Source organism: Pelobates fuscus, chromosome 9 (genome assembly GCF_036172605.1).
Source record: "Pelobates fuscus isolate aPelFus1 chromosome 9, aPelFus1.pri, whole genome shotgun sequence".
Classification (NCBI taxonomy): Eukaryota; Metazoa; Chordata; class Amphibia; order Anura; family Pelobatidae; genus Pelobates; species Pelobates fuscus.
This window is the reverse complement of record NC_086325.1, coordinates 141,960,723-141,988,667: the sequence shown is the minus strand read 5'-3', so window position 1 is coordinate 141,988,667 and position 27,945 is coordinate 141,960,723. Positions and strand designations below refer to the sequence as shown.

General features: G+C 43.2%; 2 protein-coding genes across 2 annotated transcripts in view; both read left to right on the top strand.

The window, feature by feature from the left end:
* Nucleotides 1-27,945, top strand: part of ZER1 (zyg-11 related cell cycle regulator) — a 491,045-nt gene that overhangs the window by 42,503 nt on the left and 420,597 nt on the right. The gene's annotated exons all lie outside the window — the stretch shown is intronic.
* Nucleotides 17,810-27,201, top strand: ZDHHC12 (zinc finger DHHC-type palmitoyltransferase 12). Its single transcript, XM_063431423.1, has 5 exons — nucleotides 17,810-17,985; nucleotides 21,787-21,923; nucleotides 22,621-22,716; nucleotides 23,443-23,609; nucleotides 25,969-27,201. The coding sequence occupies exons 1-5, from the start codon at nucleotides 17,889-17,891 to the stop codon at nucleotides 26,282-26,284; spliced, it is 813 nt and encodes a 270-aa protein (XP_063287493.1). The 5' UTR covers nucleotides 17,810-17,888; the 3' UTR covers nucleotides 26,285-27,201.

The window sequence follows — 27,945 nt, the reverse complement described above, 5'->3', positions numbered from 1 at the left end:
GTGGCGTCTTGCCTGGTCACCTTGGTCGTGTTTATTTGCAAGGGTGAGCGAGGGTGAGCGTATATCTCTGCATACCGGACTGTCAGGGTACCTGAAGTCTCTACCTCGGAGGAGGTTAGACTTTCCGACGTCCGTTCTCTCAGCGGGGCTGATTCATCCAATCCTCACAGCTCTCATAGTCATTCCCACGCCGGCCGCGAGAACCCCACTTCCTTTTATGACACGACGCTCAGGAGCCGACGTCATGACGGCAATCACATTCCGACCTGTCAATCTGGTTCGGAACAACGAATCAGGACTCGGCAAGGGCGGAGTCATGATTTAGAGAACCAGGGTATAAAAGAGGGATGTGTGTAATGGTTCATTGCCCTGTCGTGGTTCTAGCTTGTCTGGTTCCTCAGTGCTCTTATGTTTATCGCTCTATCTGGTTTTGACTCGGCTTGTACTATCGTTCCTGTTTACCTCTCGTGTCCTTTGACCTCGGCTTGTCTCTCGCTTACCTGTCCTCTCGTTCCCTCGACCCGGCTTGTCTCTGACTATTCTCTGCTTTCTCCATACGTTAGTCCGGCCATTCTAAGGTCCGGTATACGTACATCTCTCCTGTTCGTACTCTGCGTGTTGGATCCCTGTCCCGATCCTGACATTACGACAGGGCCATGGATCCTGCAGGTACAAACGCTCAGCTTGGTTCACCTGACTCAAGGTTTGAAGCCATGGACCATAGAATGGACCAAATGGCTCTAGCGCTGCAAGCATTACTATCCCATCCGAGTATTCAAGCAGAGGAGATGCGTACTCCATCTATCCCTCTTGCTAACACAGGCCTAGAGGTAGCCACAGGGGGAATTTCTTCCCGTGTTACTTCTCCTTTACGGTATGGCGGTGCTACAGATACTTGTCGTGGTTTCATAAACCAGATAGGAATTAATTTTGAATTACAACCACGCGCCTATCCTACAGACAGGGCGAAGGTTGGATTCATAATATCGCTACTCATTGACAAAGCTCTTAAATGGGCTAACCCTCTGTGGGAAAATGATAATCCAGTAGTCTATAACTATAATGCGTTCATTACTACGTTTAGGAGGACTTTTGATCCTCCAGGGAGAAAGGCCAGTGCTGCTAGATTACTATTACGTCTTAGACAGCATAGTCTAACCCTTGTGGACTATGCGCTAGAGTTCAGATCCTTGGCGGCAGAGGTCAAGTGGAATGAACAAGCCTATATGGACGTATTTCTGAACAGATTGTCAGATGAGATCCTAGACGAGGTTGCCACGAGGGATCTTCCTGAAAATTTAGAGGAATTAATTTCATTTATTTCTCGTATAGATGAACGCATGAGACAGAGGCAGAACACTCGTGATTATGGCTATAGACCTTCCTTAAGACTAACTCCCGCATTTCAGAATTCTGAATCTACTATTCTAGCTCTCCCAGAACCTATGCAGATTGGTAACACTCACCTTTCAGAGAATGAAAGACAAAATAGGAAAAGGGGGGGTCGGTGTATATATTGTGGAGTAGGAGGTCACCTACGCCTTAATTGCCCTAACTGTCCGGGAAACGCTCTCACCTAAGTTTCTCCAGAGGACAGGCCTTGGGTGTTTCTATTTTGTCCTCTACATATGATTACAGGGATCATAGGCTACTAGTACAGGTTTCTTTAACTTGGGAAAAGGGAGTACTTAAAGCTATGGCATTAATAGATTCCGGAGCAGCTGAAAGCTTTATTGATCAAACTTTTGTCAAGAAACATGCTATCCCATCTCAGTTAAAGGAGACTCCCCTGGCCGTTGAGGCCATAGATGGTAGACCGTTATTAGATCCAGTTATTTCTCGTGAAACTTTACCAGTTAAACTTACCATTGGTATTTTACACGAGGAGATTTCTTTCATGCTTATCTCATCCCCTTCAGTTCCTATAGTTTTGGGGTATCCCTGGCTTAAAAAGCATAATCCTACTATTGATTGGGAACAAGGTGAAATAGTCTCTTGGGGTCAGGGTTGCCAGAAAGGTTGTGTACAGAAAGTCTCACCGTTGTGCCTAGTGGACACACCTAGCAACTCTAACAAGCCCACAGATTTACAGATACCTTCCCAGTATCAGGATTTAAAGGCAGTCTTTGATAAGAGGAAGGCTGATACTTTACCTCCACACAGGTCCTTTGATTGTAAGATTAATCTCCTACCTGGTACTATGCCCCCGAGGGGTAATGTATATCCTCTATCCACTAAGGAGAACCAAGTCTTAGAGGAGTACATTCAGGAGAATCTAGACAAAGGCTTTATTAGGAGGTCCTCTTCTCCAGCCGGAGCCGGTTTCTTTTTCGTAGATAAAAAAGACGGCACACTACGGCCTTGCATTGATTACCGGGGCTTGAACAAGATAACAATCAGAAATGCTTATCCGATTCCCCTGATTACTGAGCTATTTGATCGCCTGAAAGGTTCTAAGATTTTTACCAAGTTAGACCTGAGGGGAGCTTATAACTTGGTGAGAATTCAGCAGGGTGATGAATGGAAAACGGCTTTCAATACCCGGTATGGCCACTATGAGTACACGGTAATGCCCTTCGGGCTTTGCAATGCTCCTGCTGTATTCCAGGACTTGATTAATGAGGTTCTTAGGGAATTTCAACATGAATGTGTTATAGTCTATTTGGATGATATACTAATACATTCTAAAGAACCTGAAATTCATCACAAACAAGTCAGAAGGGTATTGCATAAACTTCTACAGCATGGATTGTACTGCAAATTGGAGAAGTGTAGCTTTGACCAATCTCAGGTAAATTTTCTTGGTTACGTTATTTCTGGAGAGGGGTTTAAGATGGACCCTGTTAAACTCCAATCTCTCTTGGATTGGCCATTGCCCAAGGGACTCAAGGCCATTCAGAGATTCATCGGTTTCTCGAATTACTATAGGCGCTTCATTAAGGGATACTCGTCGATTATCTCCCCTATCACCAACATGACTAAACAGGGTGCTGATACTAAGACATGGTCTCCAGAAGCGCTTGTTGCTTTCAGTACTCTCAAGGAACAGTTTGCCTCAGCACCGATATTAGTCCATCCAGACACATCTTTGCCTTTCTTACTCGAGGTAGACGCCTCAGAGACAGGTGTAGGCGCTATTCTGTCCCAAAGGTTAAGTTTGAATAAACCACTGCATCCATGTGTTTTTTTTTCTAGGAAATTGTCTGGGCCTGAGAGCAGGTATGATATTGGTGACAGGGAACTGTTAGCGGTAATTTTGGCTTTAAAGGAGTGGAGACACTTGTTGGAAGGGACTTTACACCCGGTTACTATTTTGACGGATCACAAGAATTTGTCATATATAGGGGAAGCCAAGCGATTATCTGCCAGACAGGCTCGTTGGTCTTTGTTCCTTACTCATTTCAACTATGTTCTCACTTATAGACCTGGTTCTAAGAATTCTAAGGCCGATGCATTGTCCCGCCAACATGAACCTTCTACTATGCCTGATATGGTTTTTTCTTCTATAGTTCCCAAGCGTAATATTATTGCCAGCACTAGCATTAAGATTCACTCTCCGTTGCTGGATGAGATCAAGAAGTTACAACATCTGGCACCCGGACCTATTCCGGGGGACCGTTACTTCGTTCCTCCTAAACTCCAACTGGAACTTATGCAGTGTTTTCATAACAGTAAATTTGCCGGACATCCTGGCATACGCAAGTCATGTTCTCTGATTTCTAAAGATTTCTGGTGGCCTTCATTACGTAAGGATCTTAAGGAATTCGTCGGGGCATGTAATGTCTGTATGAGGACTAAACAACCTCATACGCTTCCATGTGGGCTTTTGCAACCCCTAGAAATTCCTGTGAAACCATGGTCCTGTCTGGCTATGGACTTCATCGTTGATTTACCGGTTTCTAAAAGACATACGGTTATACTCACAGTAATTGACAGGTTTACCAAAATGGCTCATTTTGTACCTCTGCTCAAATTGCCCTCTTCTCCCGAATTGGCTGAAATTTTCGCGAGGGAGATTTTTCGTTTACATGGGATTCCTTCTGAAATCGTTTCTGATAGAGGTTCCCAATTTGTTTCCCGGTTTTGGAGATCCTTCTGTTCCCAGCTTGGTATCAAATTAAATTTTTCCTCTGCCTATCATCCCCAGTCCAATGGGGCTGCCGAGCGCACCAACCAAAAGGTTGAGCAGTTCTTGCGTTGTTTTGTTTCTGAACACCAGGACGATTGGGTCGGTCTGATTCCTTGGGCGGAGTTTGCGCACAACAACAGTGTTTGCGATTCTACTCGTTCTAGCCCCCTTTTCATGAATTATGGCTTCCATCCTTCCGTTCTTCCGTCGGCCTCCCCCTCCCAGGGGATACCGTCGGTTGATATTCATGTTGCCAATCTGAGAAAGTTGTGGGATCAGACTCGACAAATCCTTGTTCATAATTCCATGTTGTCCAAACGACACGCTGACAAACGCAGAAGGGTGGCTCCTGTATTCTCTCCGGGCGATAGGGTATGGTTGAGTACCAGAAACATCCGCTTGAAAGTTCCTTCCATGAAATTTGCTCCTCGTTTCATAGGTCCTTACAGGGTTCTGTCTCGGATAAATCCTGTTCCATATCGTCTGGCTCTTCCGCCTGCTTTACGCATCCCGAACTCCTTTCATGTTTCTTTATTGAAGCCTTTGGTATGTAACAGATTTTCCTCCACTGTGCCGTCCCCTCGTCCTGTCCAGGTTGAGGGCCAGGAGGAATATGAGATCAATTCCATTCTCAATTCTCGGATTTCTCGGGGGAAGGTGCAATATCTTGTGGACTGGAAAGGATATGGTCCTGAAGAGAGGTCTTGGGTGGTCCAGGAGGATGTGCATGCTCCTCGCCTTCTCAGGGCTTTTCATGCTCGCTTTCCGTCTCGCCCCGGTTCCTTCCGCCCGGTGTGCGTTTCTGAAGGGGGGGTACTGTCAGGGTACCTGAAGTCTCTACCTCGGAGGAGGTTAGACTTTCCGACGTCCGTTCTCTCAGCGGGGCTGATTCATCCAATCCTCACAGCTCTCATAGTCATTCCCACGCCGGCCGCGAGAACCCCACTTCCTTTTATGACACGACGCTCAGGAGCCGACGTCATGACGGCAATCACATTCCGACCTGTCAATCTGGTTTGGAACAACGAATCAGGACTTGGCAAGGGCGGAGTCATGATTTAGAGAACCAGGGTATAAAAGAGGGATGTGTGTAATGGTTCATTGCCCTGTCGTGGTTCTAGCTTGTCTGGTTCCTCAGTGCTCTTATGTTTATCGCTCTATTTGGTTTTGACTCGGCTTGTACTATCGTTCCTGTTTACCTCTCGTGTCCTTTGACCTCGGCTTGTCTCTCACTTACCTGTCCTCTCGTTCCCTCGACCCGGCTTGTCTCTGACTATTCTCTGCTTTCTCCATACGTTAGTCCGGCCATTCTAAGGTCCGGTATACGTACATCTCTCCTGTTCGTACTCTGCGTGTTGGATCCCTGTCCCGATCCTGACACGGACTCCACATCAGGTAAGATCCTGACATAATGAACTGACCATGGAGTCTGCAGAGATATACAAGTTACTCACCTCCCTTGCTCAGCAAGTCACCAACATGTCCCAGACTAAAATGGACTTGCAGAAAGATACACTGGCATTTAAAGGAGCGGTACGCCTACTCTGGCACTACTCTGCTTAATGGGAAATCCGACCCTGGATATTAACATAGAATAGTGTGCGATTTGTGTGTGCAAGGGCACACCTGACTTTCCAAATTCCCAGATGTCATGTGAACCATTAGTGATGACTATTTTCCTAAATGCTTACTGTGACGTACCACAACGTACATTAGTGGGCTACAGTCCAGGGTCCCTCTGGCTCTTCCTGCATTTCGAAAGCAGGACCAGACAGACCTCTGCAACAGGACGGGGTCTCCTCTCCCCTCAGCATAATGACAGCAGTTATTGTCAGTTCAATAATTAATGGGGGCATAAATAGCTACCTTCCCCTCTCTAGTGATACCGGAGAAACTGACGGAAGCCAAGCACAGAGAGATGGACACAGGTTTCTTCAGGAAGGAAGAGATTCTTTATTGGATCACCGATCGGGACTCAGAGGGACTAGTGTCACCAAAATACAGCAAGTTCTGAGCCCCGGACAATAGTGCAGGTTCCTTATATAGGCACATAACTCCTCCCATATTAAGCTCCACCCGCACATTCTCTTGACCAATCAATACAAATAAGAATTAACTTCCTGCTTGACCGCATGGCCTGTCCAGCATAATGGAGGAGGGGAATACTATATCCTGTATTCTTGCACATGCTCCGTACACTACTGATCGTATCTTGCCTCGTGCAACCAACTGATCGATACGTCCGCATATGCACGTACACATGCCACGTGGTAATCTCGGCCTACTAAATTTATTTTTACCGAGATTCCACCACATTCCCCCCTTTGATGCCTCTTGATATTTCACAATTACTTGAGGCATCACTTAACCTTGGTTTGCATACACCGCAAGTTACCTTGAACCAGACCAGACTTATCTATGATGTGAATCTTCAACACTCATCTTCCTGCATTGGTTCTCCCTGATCTAGAGCCTTATATTTATATATAGCCATTATCTGTGCAGCAGCCTTCCTTTCTGCTATATTTTCTATCAGGCTTTGCACAGACCTAACTACTAAGGGTATAAGACACGGCAGGAGTAGACACAACATTAAAATCAGTAGGACTCCACCTACCACTGCCTTAAGCCCTCCAAACCACTCATACCAGCTACCAAACCAACTACTTGGATTATACCCTTTCCATACCTGAGTAGGCACATGCGCTAGTTTAACCATATGGCTAGTAAGCTCAGCTATTGCTTGCCCTTCGTCATCTATTTGAAGACAGCAATTGCTCAGGTTAAACTTCCCACATACACCTCCCTCTACTGCCAAAAGGTAATCCAAGGCTAATCTATTTTGGTAGACTGCTGTCCTCATCCTGGTATTATGCTTCGCTAGAAGATTGAGCGCTTGTGATGTTTCGTTAGTAATGATCTCAACCACTGCCTGTAATCTTATAATACGGTTGAGCATATAAATTGGGGTTCTATAACCAAAGGTACCATCTTCTGCCCACGTGGCTGGCCCATAGTAATCTATAATACGCTGGGGAGGCCATTCATTATCTTCCCAGGTGCCTATCTCTATGGGTCCCCTTTTCTTCCTATGATTCACATCATACACTTTAACACCTAAAGTCTCACCTGTTTCGATAGGTAACAAGAAGAAGGATGGTTTGAGCATACCCAACACACATGCCCCTTCCCAGTCCTGTGGCAACTCCGAATAGGCTTTCTTACCACAGATCCAGTACAAATTTGCCGGGGCTCTTAACAATAGCAAATGTTTAGCTTTCACCATGTCTACATCATCTTGCCTTCCCTACTTGCACCTGCATAGCCCAGCATTTAGACATGAATACAAAGTGTATATGATGTATATCAAGACATAAAGTGATCATAGCTCACGGTCTAAAAATGCACCTGCGAAGGTTTGCCTAGACGTTTAAATGCATTAACCACCATTGATAGTACTACTTCATCTGCATAGATAGCATCTAAAAAAGCATAAGCCTACATTAAAGCTAAACCTGGCGAGCTCAGTAACGCGCTGCCCCTTGAGGGCTACTCTTAAGCAGGGTGGAGAAATCTGCACCTGACACTCTCTCACATAAGCCTGTCATTTAATAATCGTATTAAGCATGTATAATCTACCTTTTACTACCGTAGGATCTCTAGCCTGAAATGTTTTAAGTCTTACAATACAATTTATGAATCAGCCTGTTTCTTTAAACACAAAAAAAGTGCAATTGTTACACATGTCATAGCACTGTATGCAAATGTTTGACCATTATAAGCTTGCAGAAGCTGTCGTGGCTAAGCAAGCCTGTTTGTTACTCTTTTATTGCACACTAAAATAAAGAATTTAAAAAAAATAAAAATAAAAAAAAAAATTTGCCGGGGCTCTCCAGTTAGATGTGATGGATAAATCAAACCACACATCCTTTAAATTGGTGTATCTAGCAAACGGGTTAGATGGTTCTGAGACATTTGAAGCCGACCACCAAGTTGTATTCTTTGTATCATCATCATAAGCTTTTTGCCCTAGACAAGTTAATTCTCCTACAGAAGTATTATACATCATTCCTTTCCTCGCTATGCAAACATAACCTATGATGGAGGTCTTTAATCTCCACTCAGATTTACCTCTTATACTCATATGATAATCGGCTTGTGTAGATATTAGTTGGTCAACTGCCTCAGAACCGGACATTACCTCCTTTGCTTCCCAAGGCCATTGGTCTCCCATGTTAGTACCTCCACACACATAGCAGTTGGTAACATTAAGACTACCGGCAATACTTTCGGCTAAATCAATGAACAGGTTTTTAGCATTATGGGGGATCTTATTATCTATGCTCATCTCTTCATAAAAGGAATGGTATACTTGATGAGTCTGGGAGGATATCGTATCAGTCTCTATCCCTATAAACAATACTGTCCCAGGATCTAAACCCGTCCCATATATTTGAAACCCAAATAAATTACCATATTTATCTAAAAACTTGTCGGGGTTATTTATAAGTATATGGACTGGATTGCATTCCATAGACTTACAATATGGACTGGTAGGCAACTTAGTCACAATCATATCCTTGTCTACTGTCTGTCCCCAAGTTGCCCACCCTACACAAGACCAATATGGGCAAAAGTTATAATCTCTATTTGGGCATCTAGGACTCACGTACTTATTTTTACTACTGGGACAAATATATTTATCGTTAGACCCATACGTCCTCTCCCATCTAAGATCCCCACATACATTCCACGGCTTTCTACCACTTGATATCGCCTTACACGCATCAAATAGCAGAACACCCGAAGAATGTACGGATTCTAATACCGTCTTATTAATTAGGGTCCCCTGAGGATCTCCATTCCTGAGAGTCAACCAAATTGTACGGGGTTGATACTCTGGACTGAAGCACTTAGGTTCTCCTACTCCTAAATGGCACACACTATATTCTATATTTAAGTATCTACATCTTGATACATCTCCTTTACACTCGTATTGCGAATGCCAAATTAGGGTTTGGGAAATATGGTTACCTGTTCTTGTAGTCTTAATGCATACCTCACAGCTAGGAGTGTCGGTACCTCTACCTTCCTGAATATAAAAATACACATATAAAAACATTATTAAGAATACATCTTTCGTCGTCATCCTCAGTCTTCGTCCGTGCGAAGGCACCTCAGCTTCCAGGATGTAAGGGCTGCAGGGAATGGAGTTCTGCTCGTCTTCACAGGGGTCCCTTCGAGACTTTTCCTGTCTTATATACTACACGTCGGTGAGCGGACAGGCTTTATTATGGCCTTCTCACACACTTACCAAATCTCTGAAACAATAAAATTTGTAATCCACAAGGTTCCTCGTCACTCCGACTGAGTCGTGCGTTTTAACCGGATTTTGCAGGGATTCTCTGGATCTGCTGTAACTTGCCAAGAATCGACTGCTGCTGGTTTAACCCTGGAGTGATGTATCCACGGAGTCACTTCGGCTACTTTTATCGCTGTAGGGGTAGACAAAAGAACAACATAAGGACCTCTCCACTTGGGCCCTAACGGTACATTATTCCACTCTTTAATCCACACTTGGTCTCCTGGGTGGTGACTATGAACTGGGGGATAAATATTCACAGGTAATCTATCTTGTACCCATTTCTGTACCTCCTCCATAGTCTTACCCAACTCTACAACCTGCTGCCGGGTAATTCCTTCTCCCAACTGACTCAAATCCCCCCTTAAGTTATCAAGTACGGGAGGTGGTCGCCCATACATGATTTCAAAAGGAGAGAGGCCCATCCTTCTGGTAGGTGTACTGCGGATTCGCAATAGAGCTATGGGCAAGAGAACGTTCCACTTAAGTTGGGTTTCCTGACACATTTTAGCCAACTGATTCTTAATAGTTCTATTCATTCTCTCTACCTTACCAGAACTCTGGGGTCTATATGCCGTATGAAGCCTCCACTTTATACCAAGCATATGAGTCAGTTGTTGTAGGCATTGGTGCACAAAAGCTGGACCATTGTCCGATCCTATAGAGCAGGGTAGTCCATATCGGGGTATTATTTCTCGTAGCAGGAATCTCACAACTTCTCCTGCTTTCTCTGTACGAGTAGGACATGCTTCTACCCAGCCTGAATAGGTACACACAACTACCAGCAGGTAGCGATGTCCACCAGATTTAGGCATCACTGTATAGTCAATTTGTAAATCGGACATGGGGAGTCCCCCCGTAAACTGGACTCCTGGTGGCTTTACTGGTCCTTGCCTTGCATTATTTTTAGCACACGTTACACATCTTCGTACAATGGCCTGAGTCAAGTTGGACAATCTTGGTATGTAGAAATGTTTTCTGAGAGATTCTTCTGTACTATCTCTCCCAGAATGTGTCCCGTTGTGATAGTTTTGGACAATTTCTACCGCTAGTGATGCTGGAATGACTATTCTTCCATCTTCTAACTGATACCATTTGTTCTCCAAGTACTTTCCAGGTTCAGTCTTTAACCACTCCTCTTCTTGAGCTGTATAAACTGGAGTCCATTGAGACAGTGGAGTTGGTATAAGAGCAGCTATATGCTCCACATATTCCTGTCTTCCCGATTCAGCGGCACGCTTAGCTGCACTGTCTGCCATCCGATTTCCTTTGGTTACATCACCATCTCCTCTCAGATGCGCTCGACAATGTATAATACCGACTTCTTTCGGCTCCCACACTGCTTCCAATAGTTGTAGGATTTCAGCTGCGTACTTGATTTCTTTGCCTTCTGAATTCAATAGTCCTCTTTCTTTATACAAAGCTCCGTGGGCATGAGTGGTTAAAAACGCATACTTGGAGTCCGTGTAGATGTTCACTCTTAAACCTTCAGCCAATTGTAACGCTCGTGTCAGTGCTATCAATTCTGCCTTTTGTGCTGATGTTCCTTTTGCCAGTGGCCGAGCTTCTATCACCTTGTCTATCGTTGTTACATCGTCAGTGTAATATTGAACATCGGGGTTCTGGATGGGAAAATCACGAAGATCTGGTCTACTTGAAAACACTTCATCCATTACTTCCAAACAATCATGTTGACTTTCAGTAGGTTGTGGCAAAAGGGTAGCTGGATTTAAGGTATTTACAGTCTCTAAATGCACTCTAGGGTTTTCACACAACATTGCTTGATACTTGGTCATACGGCTGTTACTAAACCAATGATTTCCTTTGTAATCCAACAACGTCTGTACTGCATGTGGGACTCGTACATAAAGTTCTTGACCCAGAGTGAGTTTATCGGCTTCAGCTACTAGCAGGGCGGCTGCAGCTACGGCTCTTAGACAAGGTGGAAGTCCGCTGTCCACTGCATCCAGTTGCTTAGACATGTAGGCAACAGGTCTTTGCCATGATCCCAAGTACTGTGTCAATACTCCCACAGCCATTCTTCTTTGCTCATGTACATACAGGTAGAATGGTCGTGTGTGATCAGGTAGACCTAATGCTGGGGCACTCATCAAAGCCTTCTTCACATCTTCAAATGCCATTTGCTGTTCTTGAGTCCATAAGAAGGGGTCGTGCTCTGTACCTTTGATAGCTGCATACAGAGGTTTTGCCAGTATCGCGTAGCTGGGAATCCATATCCTACAGAAGCCTGCTGCCCCCAAGAATTCTCGCACTTGTCTTCTATTCTTGGGTATCGGTATTTGGCACACAGCTTCTTTTCTCTCTGGCCCCATAATTCTTTGGCCTTCAGAGATATGGAATCCCAGATATTTGACAGTTGGCAAACACAACTGAGCCTTCTTTCTAGACACCTTGTATCCTGCCTTCCAGAGAATGTGTAGTAGATCGTGCGTTGCTTGCTGACATATTTCCTTGGTAACTGCTGCTATCAACAAGTCATCTACATATTGTAACAATACACACTCTCCTGGGATGGACTCGAAATCCAGTAGATCTTGACTTAGAGCTGAACCAAATAGGGTAGGTGAATTTTTAAACCCTTGGGGCAGTCTTGTCCAGGTCATTTGGCGTTTTGAGCCATCACAGCGTTTTCCCATTGGAAAGCGAAGATACATTGGCTTTCTGCGGCAATTCGGAGGCAAAAGAAGGCATCTTTGAGGTCTAAGACTATAAAGTAAGTAGCCCCGCCCGGAATTAAAGCAAGCAGGTTATATGGATTGGGCACAACTGGATGTATACTAACAACCGCATCATTGACTGCTCTCAAGTCCTGCACAGGTCGATACTCATCTGTACCGGGCTTTTGAACAGGCAGCAATGGGGTGTTCCAGGGGGAAGTACAGAATTTTAGGATACCATACCGTATGAACTTATCCAGATAAGATTGGATGTTCTTCTTAGCCTTCTGCGGGATGTGATATTGTCTTAGGCTCACTGGATAAACCCCAAGTTTTAGTTCGATTTTAATAGGTGGAATATTGCGGGCCAGTCCTGGTGGGTTGTTCTCTGCCCAAACTCCTGGTATGTTGAATAAGGATTCATCACTCCTAGGGTTTTGGCTAGTCAACGCTGTATAAAGTCGCCACTCTTCTTCCTTTGGTACGGATAATGTCATAATACCTGAAGGTCCATTAAACTTTAAGGATGTTGTTCCATTTGGTAGGAACGTAATCTGCGCTTGTAACTTGGATAGCATATCATATCCCAGCAATTGGACTGGACATTCAGGCATATAAAGGAATTGATGTTTTACTACGTGGCCTCCCAATGTACAGAGTCGACTTTTAAGAACCGGTTTTGCAGCACTTCTCCCAGTTGCTCCTATTACAGTAATAGTTCTTCCAGATGGAGGAGCAACTAGGTCAGTCACCACCGAATGTTCAGCACCAGTGTCGATCATGAACGCACTCCTTTTCCCCCCTATTGATACATCGACCATAGGCTCCGCTCGACCAAGGGGGATGGAGCCCGGTCGGTATCAATAGTCCTCCATGACCGTGTCAGCCAATCCTACAAAGTCCCTACCTTCTCTATCGCGGGACCTTTGTGCTGCTGGATAGTACCTATCTTCCCTTACACTTCCTCTGTTCCCATTACTCCCTCTATTACCATTGCTCCCTCCGGGGCCTCCTCTACCTCTCGCTCTGCCTCTAAAGTTTCCGTAACCTGCCCTGGGTAGGTCTCTCTCGTACTGCTCTCTTTGCGGACACTCGTTTCTCCAATGCCCTTCTTCCTTGCAATACGCGCACTGATTCCTACTCAAAGGCTCCCTATTCCATCTACTATCGCCTCTATCTGGACCCCGTCTATCTACGCCTGCGATCGCTACCGCTAGCATATCAGCCTTTTTACGCATCTTGCGCTCTTCCTCTTTCTTTGTCTCTGTTTCCCTGTTCATGTATACTTTATTTGCTACCTCCATTAGTTGGGTAATAGACATTCCTGCAAACCCTTCTAACTTCTGTACCTTGCGCTTAATATCTCCGCAAGCTTGGCTGACAAAGGCGGAGTTTACCATTCGGGAATTATCAGCGTCTTCCGGATTAAAGGGGGTATACAAGCGGTATGCCTCCAATAATCGGTCATAAAAGACACTGGGCGCTTCATCACTTTTCTGAATCACCTCAACTGTCTTCGACATATTAATAGCTTTCTTCCCTCCGGCTTTCATGCCAGCAATTATAGCGTCTCTATAGGCTTTGAGTTGAACCATATCAGCGCCATTAACATTCCAATCGGGATCGGTGTTAGGGTAATGTGTTGCAGCCCATGCTGCCGGATTGGCTTGATTTAAAGCACGGGCTCTATCCTCTAGCGCTTTAATGGCCGCTTGATTAATCCTTGTCCTTTCCTCATTATTAAACAATGTCATTAATAACTGCTGGCAATCAGCCCATGTCGGGTTATGTGTCTGAACTATCGAGGTGAACAGATCGGTCATAGCTTGTGGTTTCTCAGTGTACGAGGAGTTGTGGGTCTTCCAATTCAAGAGATCGGTAGTCGTGAACGGGACATATAAGAAGACTGGGTCAGCATGTGCCATTTGACCTGCGGCATCGATATAGGCTGACCCAGGATTCAGACGAAGAGGCATCTGATGTTTTAATTTTTGGGTACCGGTCAGTTGTCGGGTTAGTATAGGGCTACGTGGAGGGGCGTCAGTTAGAGGTTCCGGTCGGGGGGTAATAGAGCATGAGGATGTGGGAGCTTGATTTTGGGAAAAGTTAGTGAATAGAACACTCCGAGCCGAGCTAGAAGAAGCTTGACCGGAAGTTTGAAGTGGCGCCAAATCAGGATATTCAGATCTAATAGGGGTTGGTCCTGGTTCCGGAAGGGGAGATTTAATACGAGGGGGGGTGGATTCTGTACTGGAGGAGGAAGCGGAAGTGGATGGGGGCAATAAGGGTAGGGGTGCAGGACTTCCTGCATTCGCGTCACCTCTTCCTGTAGGGAAGTAAGGGGGCGGCAAAGGGATCTCGGACTCAGGGGGCGTGTCCAAAATGGGCCTAACCACAGTCCTAGTGGACAAACAAGTCCTGGCCACCATGAGGCGACATTGCTCCTCGTGGCATATCTGAATCCATTTTGGCGAGTCGTTTACGGCCTGTCTCCAACAATCAATATATGGAAACTGCCCGTAAAGTTCAGGCCTACCCGATACAGCCACGTGTACACGCTGTATCAGGGTTGGATCCAAACTACCACGTGGCGGCCATGCCGCAACCAAAGTAGGCCACTCCCTAGTGCACAAAGTGACCAAACGTACAGGAGACATTTTAACCCCAAAATCACATGTTTTGAATCCCTTTTTAAAATTCTTTACCATACAACCTAAGGGATCCGGAATCGTTGACTCCGACGCGCCCATACTTATCAATGGAACGTCGTTGACAACGAATACTATACACGCGTTCTATTCAACAGTCACACCCGTTTCCTCTGGCAACAGCACCACGTGGTACGGTTACCAAGTGAAACGTACACAATAACACAATAAACACTCAGGGAATTCCCATACACACACAGCTGTTACACCAGTCACTAAATAATCAATATTATGCCCTTTGGCGAAACTATACAGTCACCCACGCTATAATTCTCTATATATGAATTACCCGTCTATAACACACCCCAGTAACATCGTCTTTTACAAATAGCGGTTACAGTACGGTTAGCATAGGTCAAAGCACAATTTAAGGTCACAATACAATTATTAGTGGTTATGGTGTTAAACATGCAATAGACGACAATTATTAGTACTTATATACAGTGTCAGTAAATATACAGGGTTATGGTACCGTGCACTATGATTCAGCAACACACTATTAACACTCTCGCTAGACGGCTAAACTAAAACTATATACACCCGTTTTGGTTAGCCACACTGCCCAAGCACCACATATAGCGAACTAGAGGGCGGAATTTACAACAGAACCCTCTTAGTCTATTATTCTATCAAAAATCTAGTGGGTTCCAAATTTACACGCCTTCCCACTTAGCCAAGATAGGTTGAGAGCTAGCGAACCGAATTTACACAGGCGCCGCTTAGTCTCCCGGTCCCTCCGACCTAGCGAACGTAATATACACCCTAGAACGCTAGTCTAGACAAGACACCGGTGTCCGGCTAGGGCTATTTACACAGAACCCCGCCTGACTCCAAACCAAATCAAACGGTCTTACTAAAGAGCGTTCGATTGAGCGGTGCGCCTTCGCTCCTTCCCTCCGACAGAGGGGGCAGATTCCATACACAGATTTAAACCCCTTTTGGGCCTACCGCACAATCGGTATACCAGCAGTTGTCTTACCTCCTCGTTCCTGAACCTGAGTTCACACTCATCGACGGGGACACCCCAGCACTTCTTACGTAGAGGCCGATGATCTCCTGGACAACAGACCAGTGGCGCCGAGACGAAGGGAGGTCCACGCAGAAGTTCAGGGGTGCAGCCGTAGAGAACGTGGGCAAAGATAGACCGTCTCACGCCTCTGCCTCTCAGCTACCGTTGAACGATGAGCTTCCCGGCCAATGCACCAAATGATACCGGAGAAACTGACGGAAGCCAAGCACAGAGAGATGGACACAGGTTTCTTCAGGAAGGAAGAGATTCTTTATTGGATCACCGATCGGGACTCAGAGGGACTAGTGTCACCAAAATACAGCAAGTTCTGAGCCCCGGACAATAGTGCAGGTTCCTTATATAGGCACATAACTCCTCCCATATTAAGCTCCACCCGCACATTCTCTTGACCAATCAATACAAATAAGAATTAACTTCCTGCTTGACCGCATGGCCTGTCCAGCATAATGGAGGAGGGGAATACTATATCCTGTATTCTTGCACATGCTCCGTACACTACTGATCGTATCTTGCCTCGTGCAACCAACTGATCGATACGTCAGCATATGCACGTACACATGCCACGTGGTAATCTCGGCCTACTAAATTTATTTTTACCGAGATTCCACCACACTAGGTCAGTAGTGACAGGTGGCAGTTTAGGTTGGCAGAGAAGAATAATGAGATGAGAGATAAGGCAGCGAATAATCAGTGACTGCATGCCATGGATATCTAGGGGCTAGGCTTATGGCAGGGGTATGAAGATGTTTGGCAAAAAGAGCAACATTATGATTGGGAAGGATTGATATAAAACGTAGGGATTAGATAAAATTGGCGTCTCCAGAACAGGAGAATGAGTTGGGCAGCATGGGTCATTAGACTCTGAAATATAAAATGAAGACCATTTTTTAGAGATTCGCACCCACCCGAACCTACTAGCAAACACACCCTACCCTCCACGACCAAAAAAAAGAATCTTAAGCCCAGAGGCAAACGGAGCGGTGGAAGAACACAAAAGAGAAAGATTAGAAAGACAGTAAACGCCCCCAATATTTCTGACAGTGGTTTTTAACCTATCTAACAAAGTCCTATCCGCCACCCAAATATCCTTTTAAATCTTTTGAAGCTTTTTTAGACATTAACAAATTTGTTCGCAAAGCCACCTTAAAAAGATTTTTTAATGACAATCACCACGAACCAACTACTCTATCCCCCACAGCCAATCTCCCAACCCTCACCACTATCAACAACACCAACATCATTAATACCCATCTGAAAGAAAAATCTAAATTTTATCCCTCTTATTGCAAATCCGCACCCCTTATCATGTTCGAAAAACTCGTGCTTAAAGACTTAAATTAAAAATTAAATACAGTAAATATGACTCACAATCTCAGTTACAAATTGTAAATTGTCATGAATTCACACTGTGCTGATAATGTTAGGTGAAAACAGACTTGAAGTGATTCCAATGCTTAGACTGTCCTTTAGCCCCTTAAGGACCAAACTTCTGGAATAAAAGGGAATCATGACATGTCACACATCTCATGTGTCCTTAAGGGGTTAAATAGACAGAAGTATTTTCTACACATTTTTATTACATGCATCATACAAAAGAAATATATATATATATATATATATATATACAAAAGAGTACTTAGGTCTAAACTATTTTATAACTATTTCAACAAAACTAACTGAGCCAGAAGCCCCCTGATTAATGTGTAATTATGACATTTACATTGAGGGAGAAGGGAGACCCTTAACACAGTCAATGCCACATTGTATCTTGTCCCTGCAATTACCATAAGGCAGGTTCCCGCCAAAAGGCGACCAATCAGGTCTCACGAAACTCCACGTTCCCTCCAGTCAGCCCCTGGGGTCTTGTTGCCATGGAAATTCACTTCCGCGTTCCAAGGCCTGCCATGCACTTCCGGGTTGGCGGCTGTCCCTGCCTGCAGGCTGAAGGAGAGGGCCAGATGACGGGGGGCTTGGTGGCATTATGTTTAGAAGTGTGCTCGGTACCGGGGTGCTGGTGAGGACGGTGCACTCGGTGCTGACCTGGGCTGTTACTCTGGTGCTGTTTCTGCACGATACTGGTTAGTCAGGAGCCAGTCCATTACTCTGGGGGTGGGGAACACTGCCCTCAGCTACCATAACCATTTTACAAGGAGGAGAGGGTGTCTGTCCCTTTTACATACTCATTAGTGGGGTACGGGGAACAGTGCTATATCTGCCAGGGACACTGCCCTCAGCTACCATAACCACTGCCAGGGACACTGCCCTCAGCTACCATAACCACTTTACAAGGAGGAGAGGGTGTCTGTCCCTTTTACATACTCATTAATGGGGTACGGGGAACAGTGCTATATCTGCCAGGGACACTGCCCTCAGCTACCATAACCACTGCCAGGGACACTGCCCTCAGCTACCATAACCACTTTACAAGGAGGAGAGGGTGTCTGTCCCTTTTACATACTCATTAGTGGGGTATGGGAAACAGTGCTATGTCTGCCAGGGACACTGCCCTCAGCTACCATAACCACTGCCCTCAGCTAACATAACCACTTTACAAGGAGGAGAGAGTGTCTGTCTCTTTAACATACTCATTAATGGGGGAGAGCAGTGCAGCTTTAAGTATAAACAGGGTTTTATTTTTCAATAAACAGATGCTACCAATATTTTGAATAGTTGATAACCTAGCTTGGTAACATAATTTATTATTAAAATACGAATAGGCATATTTAGAGACTAAGACAAAAACAGAAAAGTAGTATTTTGTGCAGCAGGGCTTGCAGTCATGCTAATCTCTGATAAATCCTGTTAAGATAATGGGACATTAAATAAACTGTGTGCACAACAATACATTACTGTAAAATACTTAAATTATTTTCAACACTCCCCATTAACAATGGAAAGCCAACACTGAAAACTGTCATTGTCTGCATTACATATTCTCTCCTCTACCTTCTCACTTTCTATACCCATAGAGGGCAAGATGGAAATAAATTATTAAATAGTTACTCCAAGCACCATGGCCACTTCATTGATTGGAAATGATCCTTGTGCCTGGAGTCTGTATGTGGAGTGTTTCGCTTTGAAACTCAGCACATACAGATATTAACCATTTAATTATCTAGAGCAGTGTCATTAGCCATACAAGAAGAAATGTCCTGGCTGGCTAATGTGATTTGTGTGCAAAATTGGTGTATGTCTGACAACCAATGGTGGCTTACCCACTTTGTTCCACAACATTCTTCTCTCAGTACGTCCTTTCTGACCTCCTTCGATGAGGGAAGTGCCATCAGCCAAGGAGGACCGGGCTTCATGAAGAGCTTGGACATGGAACGGGAGAGAGTAACTTTTTTTTTTTTTACTTTGGGGGGGGATCATACCTCCTCAGAAAGCATAACTAACCAAAACCAGTGTTTTAATGCAAACACTGTTTTCTGGTTGGAGTAACCCATTAAACACTGGTCCCCTGATCAAGACCTTCTTTCTGCCATTTATCATGTCCCCACCAGGTTTTTAGGATCTTTAGACACACCTCTCCTTGCTGAGACTCTGTCTCCCTACACATTTTCTGAAAAATAGTCTGAGTTGTTTAGCTTCACTGTGTTTTAATTTATCAGCTCTTATCTCCTGCTCTGTAAACAGCCCACAACAGCCTCTTGTGTATGATTAAAGCTTAATTAACAGCAGAATAAAAAGACTAAACACACTGTTATGAGATCTGATTGAAAATTAAACTATGTTTCTCTTGAAGCCTCTGTGAATCACAGACAGGGGAGTTGTGGCTAGGGCTGCATATTTAGAAACAAAAGTGGTTTAACTCCTGAATAGCAGTGTATTGAGCAGTGACACTATTATTATTATTTATATAGCGCCATCAGGTTCCGTATCACTGTACAATGGGTGGACTAACAGACATGTAATTGTAACCAGACAATTGGACGTACAGGAACAGAGAGGTGGAGGGCCCTGCTCAATGAGCTTACATTCTAGAGGGAGTGGGATATAGTGACACAAAGTAGGAGTATGAAGTAGGTTGTTAGAAAAGTATTCATTGAGGGTTTAGTAGGTAATTTTTGACAGTTAAACAATGGTAAATACAAAAGGTAAAAAAGAAGTATACAAATGCTAACAATCACCTAGTGTAGGTCACCCAAATCACACAATAATAGTGAATAAAATGTATATAAAAACTGGTGAGAGCACACTAAAAGTGTCTATATAAAATACAAGACAATATTACCATCAATAAGTAGATACCTAAAAAGATTTTTAAAAAATGGTAGACCATAGTGAACTCTGTATGTAGGTAATTAGTAGGTAATTTTTGACAGTTAAACAATGGTAAATACAAAAGGTAAAAAAGAAGTATACAAATGCTAACAATCACCTAGTGTAGGTCACCCAAATCACACAATAATAGTGAATAAAATGTATATAAAAACTGGTGAGAGCACACTAAAAGTGTCTATATAAAATACAAGACAATATTACCATCAATAAGTAGATACCTAAAAAGATTTAAAAAAAAATGGTAGACCATAGTGAACTCTGTATGTACAATAATAGTTGGTGTAAATACAAATCGGTCTCACTCACATTTTACTGAGCCAACTAGAGTGGGCTCAGACTAAAAGCGCCTTTGGAATACATATAGTTGAGATCAGGAATTGGCACCAATAACAGGATGCTCCACAGGTTGCTGGATATAGATTCTCCCTTTGGGTTCCCACAAAGTTGAAACCACGATGATAGGAAGTGACCAGGAACAGATTTATTATAAAATAAATAAAATATTAAAAGATCTCAAATATACAAACATATAATAACGAATAGTCTTTATCAAAGTGCTCTGCTTCAGATTCCCGTTCGTTTAAATCTCCAAAAAAGGCGCGCTCTAATACACAAGGGGTCTCAACAGGACATACTTGTATATTAGGCAGGATAGGTAGGTTGGAGCAGCATTATGTGGGGACTTGTAAGCAAGCACCAGAATTTTAAATTGAGCCCTATATCTAACTGGAAGCCAATGCAGGGACTGACAGAGCGGGGAGGCGTGGGAGGTGCGAGCGGACAGGAAAATGAGCTTTGCTGCCGCATTCATTATAGATTGCAGTGGTGCAATCTAGGAACACGTAAGACATCTGAGAAGGGTATTGCAGTAGTCAAGGCGAGAGAACAAGAGCATGGATCAGCACCTTAGCCGCATCCGGGGTTAAATAGGGGTGAATGCGTGCTATGTTTTTGAGATGGAAGCGACAGGATTTGGCGATTGATTGGACATGAGGGGTGAAGGAGAGGTTGGAGTCAAAAAGAACACCCAGGCAGCGAGCCTTCGAGGTATAGGTGATGGTAGCGCCGTTGACTTGGAGGGAGACCGACACGGGAATAGTAACACTTGAGGGAGTAAAGACCAGAAGTTCTGTTTTGGACAAGTTGAGTTTAAGGAAGTGAGCAGCCATCTACACTGTAGATATATGATCTATATCAAAACTGTTTCTTTTTTACATTTTCCCCACTAAATGGGCGACTTCACGTCACATGACATTTTTGAACTATGGATATTATAGGAGCACTCAGGTGCTTTAGGGCTTCACACAGCATCTTCCATCTGTCACTTTAAAAAAGTGTTTATTTAAGAGAAATTGCGCTTTTATGAGGTGACAAGATTGCACAGCTGTCATTTATATTATATATTTTTTGTATAATGCTGGGGTTTTAATTTAAGAGTTTATTCCATCCGTGTGCACAGGAGATCCATTGCAGCTGTAGCTCATGCCACCTATGTTAACTTTGACTCTAGTTCCTCTCGTGTGTATATATATGAGTTATAGCAGCACAATACATTTGATGAATGCTTTCTTATTTATTTTTTATTTGTATTTAAGATCTTTGGCATCAAGATGATACAGAGAAGGTGTTTCGGCCTTTGTGCTTTGTTTTCCTGGTCCTGTTTTCGGTAGTCTTGTACTTCGTGGTATCTTTGATGGATCCTGGCTATGTGCTGTCTGACTGTGATGAGAGGGTAAGTCTGTGTTCTTTGCACAATGAAGAAGAATATAATGCAGCACATACAAATGATATGATCTTCATGCGTAATTTTTTGTTTAAAACAAATAAAAGTAAGAGCTGCGCCTAATAGAAAAGAAGTCCAATATATTGAAAATAGACAAAAAGAATAGAAAGTCTTATCTAGATATATCTGGTGCAGTCGTTTGATGCAGCAATATTCAGTCCGGAACACTTTTTCTTTTTTTAGTTCTTCCTGATGAATCCACTCATATGTAAGAGACAAAAGGAAGCCAGATAGTGCAGTAGGTTTTGAAATTAGAGAAAATAGAAATAATATAGTACTCTTGAATGCAAACCCACAGCTTTGTCCCAGGTAGGCCGCAGCAGAGCTCCCGGGCTTTTCGGGTGCTTGAGTGCTGTCTTCAGTCAGAACGTCGTTTGCCCGGGGTCCCCTGACCATCAGTGTGTTGGATTCTGTACGTGGAAGCCTCATAATCGGGCAAAATACCCCAAAATCAGGCTAAGTTTCAGGAGCTCAGGCTTTCCACGTCTACTCTGCTCAGAGGTCAGGCTCCGCCCCCGCAGCTCTTACTTTTATTTGTTTTTATTGTGTTTCTTTTTAAGGGTCTTTGAGGGACTCCCCTATAGAGTTGCTGCCTACTGTGTTATCTAGCGCTTACTCATTGTTCTGTAATTTTTTGTTTCACTAGTTTCAGCTTCTAGTCACGAACAAAGAGTCAGATGGAATGATCGTGGAGAATCCTAATCTTGTGTCTTTAAGGCGCTGTGGATATTGCTTGTTGAAGGTTGGTGCTTATGTGCTTTGCTTGGACAATTGGCAAAAATAAAGTACTAAAAACTTCCCAAGAACACAACAACGTAATACCATACAGCCTGCTAGGGAAATACTTACGTATGTAAATGGCAGCTGTATGTCTTCTGTTCTGTGCAATTGCAAGCTTCCTTTCATGAAATCTATGCTTTATAAAAAAAAAAAGTTAAGTAGAGTAATACACAGAAAAATATAGCAGTAATTGCACATTGAGTAAGGCACAATTGTCAAATAGTGTCACTTTTGCCACGATTTATACCTCAATTTAATATTTTAGTGCAACATGAGTATTCAAACTATTAGAACCAGGAGCCAAAGTATTACAGGAAAATATGGATCTATGTGGATAAAAAAATGGCTATAGCCACGGGTACGATAGCGCTTCTTTAATATACTGTGTAGGCGCATCTGTGGTGGATACTCCTGACCAAGGGGGCAGCGTAGGGTGAGACAATACCACCAAAATTGTGTTCAGAGCATAACTGAATGTAGCACTACAGTGCGTGGAATTTAACCTGTATCAGACGAGGAAACATACAAGTTGCAAAACAGAACTTAAGAAAATAAACAAGCAGTACCCATCTTGTAGTAAAATAATTTTTCACTTTAGCATATCATCATACAATCTGCAGTATCTAGTAGATATGAAGGTAGGTCTGACTTACTGATTTATCTTGACAGTTTGCATCTTGTTCTACAGCAGCCAATGAGGGCACGTCACTGTAAATCCTGCCAACACTGTGTCCGTCGATTTGACCACCACTGCCCTTGGATTGAAAACTGTGTTGGAGAGAAAAACCATCCTCTCTTTATTCTGTATCTGTGTGTCCAACTTTTGGTTCTGCTCTGGGCCTTTCACTTAGGATGGTAAGAGATTTTATATGTACTTTTATAATGAGAGTTTTAGATACAGCGTCATCATGTTAAACTGTCAGGTTAGTATACGTAAGAGCAAACACACACAAAAAAATAACAGAAGACCATAATCTGGGAATGTGCTTCCTTTAAGGGTAACTGTTTTGCTTACATCTATTGCATTCAATTAAAAGATGATTGGGTATTAGGAGTGCAAAGTGAGGTTGTGAGCATCACTCAAGGCATACTGTGGCTGGTGTAGCAGTGGTGTCTCTATGAGAGCAGGGTTGGGCAAACCCCTTTTAAGGTTGCCCATGTGTAGAGTGCAATGGAAACAACGTTTGTATGGGCTAATTTACATTGTCTCCAGAAACTGGGCAATAACTTTAAACCCTTCTCTGTGGTAAAGGATTTCCACAATTGGTTTGTGACTAATCTGGAACTTTTGGGAGATATGCACATAGCATCACATATGGTACATCACTTAAGGTTCAAAAGGGCATCCAACAAACCTATGGGATCCCCCACAGATATTCGTGTGCAGGCACAGAGAGATACCGTAACTATCTGTTGTTTGTTACATAAAAAGATGCCACTTGCCACCCGCACTGATTTGCAATTGCTGGTAATGTGCAAGGTAACTGTAATATTCAGCTTTTGCCATTTCTGTAGGCACAGTGATTATGTGGTTGTCCTTACTGTTTCTTATGTATATTTTTGGGGAGGCGAGGGCTGACATTTCAGTAAAATCCACACTCTGTGTATCTTATGGTAAAACATTGGATTGGCTGAGATCATCAGGTTTGATCTCCACCAAGGGGGCGGAGCATGGCACTGTACATTCACTTTTTTAACTGGAGGTAAGGAGGTCCAGGGAACCTAAACTGTTATTTTAGAACTGTAGTGTCAGGAATACATGTTTGTATTCCTGACGCTATAGTGTTCCTTGAATTTTTGCCATTCTGTATTCAATTCACTTATTTAGTGTATAAACTCCTGTGGTATGATGCGTTTGCACATTAGCATAGGATGAAGAAGGATGTGTTGTTGAATAAGCTGTTTGGAAACAAGGTTTACTGATGTATCTCTGTGTGGGCCTTAAACAGAAATGCATGAATATGGTCCCACTCGTACTCTGGGACAACAATTACAAGTGCATGCCGCCATATTGCTGGACATAGTCTCACAGTAATTGGCAAGATATTAACTATCTGGCACATTTAGGTATTTAGTGTTATCCATCCTGGATATCCATCCCCAGCTTCCAATGGGGTGGGGGAGGAGGAGTTCATAAGCCAATCTGTATGACCGTCACTGGAGACGAGAAAGTGGCTGAATCTTCCTCCCAAGTGTTTCCAGATTGGTTGCATAAAGTAAAAAGAACAGTACTAACAAACAGTTAGCATCTCTAAAGTCAGCTTAAAGGACCACTATAGTCACCCAGACCACTTCAGCTCAATGAAGTGGTCTGGGTGCCAGGTCCCAGATTTTAACCCTGCAGCTGGAAACAACAGTTTTAAAGAAACTGCTATGTTTATATTGCAGGGTTAATCCAGCCTCTAGTGGCTGTCTCCCTGACAGCCACTAGAGGCCGCTTCCGCGATTCTCAGGGTGAAAATCGCATTGAACACACGCAGCGTGAGTTCAGATCCCCATAGGAAAGCATTGAGTAATGCTTTCCTATGGGCGGTTCGAATGCGCCCGCGGCTCTGGCCGTGCATGCACATTCGGCTCCCCTCGGGAGCTGACGTTGGCAGAGAGAGGAGAGGTCACCAGCGCCGGATTAAGGTAAGTGGCTGAAAGGGTTTTAACCCCTTCAGCCCAGCGGGAGGGGGTGACCTAATAACCCTGTAGTACCAGGAAAATGGGTTTGTTTTCCTGGCACTATAGTGCTCCTTTAAATGCAGGAATAAAGAGATGTTGATCCATCACAAGAAGCTGTTAAAGGCTTTTTAGGCTAATGGCAGCATAACTCTGCAAATACACGTCTCCTCCAAATAGCTTTTAGGCCCTGCCCCTCCTTGAAGCTTTAATAAAGAAAGAAAAAAATCTTAAAGTGGTTAGAGGTATGTTATGAAAATGTTTCACATATACACTTTTACATGCTACATCTCTAATAGTTCTGCAGTTCTTCGATGGGGGGCAAGTTGTATAGAATTTCCAAGGTGGCTTGTACTATGTGCTGTTATTGCATTATTGCATTTACAAAACTGTTCGTGTGTATTTTGGCTTCTGCGCAAGCCTTCAAGTTGTATGATTCTTGCCTTAACTATCGTGTGCAAAAATAAAGAATTATAAAAAAAAAAAATAATAGTTCTGCAGTTCTAGCAAGTTGCATAGAGATGCTTGAAAATCCTTATTGTCTACACAGGTCTGGATTTCTCTCTGAAGCTACATGGAAAGAATGGTTAAAAGTAAATGTTTTCTTGCTCGCCGCTTTTGTTTTGATCTGCATTTTTACCCTGGTAGTGTCTCTGCTACTTGTATCCCACCTCTATCTCATTTCGTGCAACACTACTACCTGGGAGTTTATGTCTCACCACCGCATTGCCTACCTGAAACACTGCGATTCGGATACAAACCCTTTCGACAAGGGCATTATCCGTAACCTCTGGAGCTTTTTTTGCACATTTGGGACTGTGGCTTGGGAACGCATGTATTACCGGGAATCGTATGCCACTGTGTGACATTTAAAACCTTACTGGATTCCGGTGTTTCAGAAAAAAAGACTTTCAATTTTTTTTTTTTTTATATAAATATAGGAAAGTCTTCCCACTATTCAACTATCACAGATACCATGATTTTTATGAATATTTAATCACGTAAAATTTTGTGTCACTGATATTGACTCATGGCCTATTTATAGGGACATTCCAGGCTGCAAAAATCATCAGTATCCCAGCTACACCACACTGATCACCGGCTAACGGCACTCTATTCCCACTTTATGAATCCTCAGACTCACATTTGGATTTGCAGGAGATAATATACCCATTTTAATGCATTATATAAATACATTGAAATAATTTTATAATGCATTAAAAACAAGATACTCCCATTTAGCGTTCCTGTATTTGACTAAAAATTCTGCAGGTGTCTATCTTCTATTTTGAGCCTTCAAGATGTGGCTCAATCCCATCTTTTAGTTCCTGATGATATATATTAAACAGTGGAGATTCTGAGTGTGTGGTTGTTCAGTTTTAAACTGAGCTGCAGTCTGCAATTAGATTAATTCATAAACATGTGAATTGTTATTTGGGAAGGGTAGGAGAAAACTTTGCATGGATTCTGTAAATGAAGCCAACTAGACTGATACATTTTCAGACATGTTAACATTGGAGCTTGTATTCGCACAGATTCTGCTGTGGGCCTCAGAAAATAGAGCTGTATATGATGGCATATACAAGACTGTAATCTCCTTTTAATTCTAGCCTTTTGTCACGTGACACAAGGAGACGGTGCTGATAGGTTGAAATACATTGTTGCTATTGACCAAAACCTATGCGTACTCCAAAATCAAAACAAGTTTACCATGTTTTTACTGTTAATGATAACCATATAAGGTTTTGAGACATTTCTACGGTTTTCTGGTACTTGCACTATTTTGAGGGGAAAAAAAATATAATTTTTTAAAATCTTTTATACAATGTTAAATGGAGTGGGGGTTTTTTTGAGTCCCATTAATATGTACATGTATATTTATACAATAAACCATTGTTGGCTGCTAATGAGAAACGTAGTCTGTAAATGAATTTTTTATTTTTTTTTATTTTTTTTTCACCTGGGTTGTGACCCAAATCTCTGTTTCCAACACAGTCTTTACGAGCATTTAATAAAAATGTAATCTTTATGAAATAATCAAATGTTTGTGGTGACCGAACCACTGTAAAATAGATCTTCACCTCTGACTTTATGTATCAATTATCTGAAGATGAAGCATTCTTGACAACTGAGCTCTGTAGGTCCTTTCTCATGTAGAAATCCTGAACATGTTGAATAGGACTTATGGTGTACAAGAACGTTTACGCTTAGAAAGGTGAATAGCTTCTGCTTGTATTGTCAAACATTGCATTGGGGATTTGACACCCTATAAGCCCTATCCATAGTTATTGTTTTCAGTGGGTCACCCCTACAATTGATTGATGGATCTGCGTCAGATCTTTGATAACGGAGTTTTCAGGGACACCCCTAAACCTCAAGTTTCTCCTGCCGCTGTTGTCCATGTCTTCTATGCAACTATGGACCATAGAGATATGGGAAGATTGGGCATTAAAGTGTAGGTGTCACAAGAGCTTTGCCCCCTTGCCTTTCTAAGATCCTGCTTTCTGTCTGGATGAAATCATAGAGC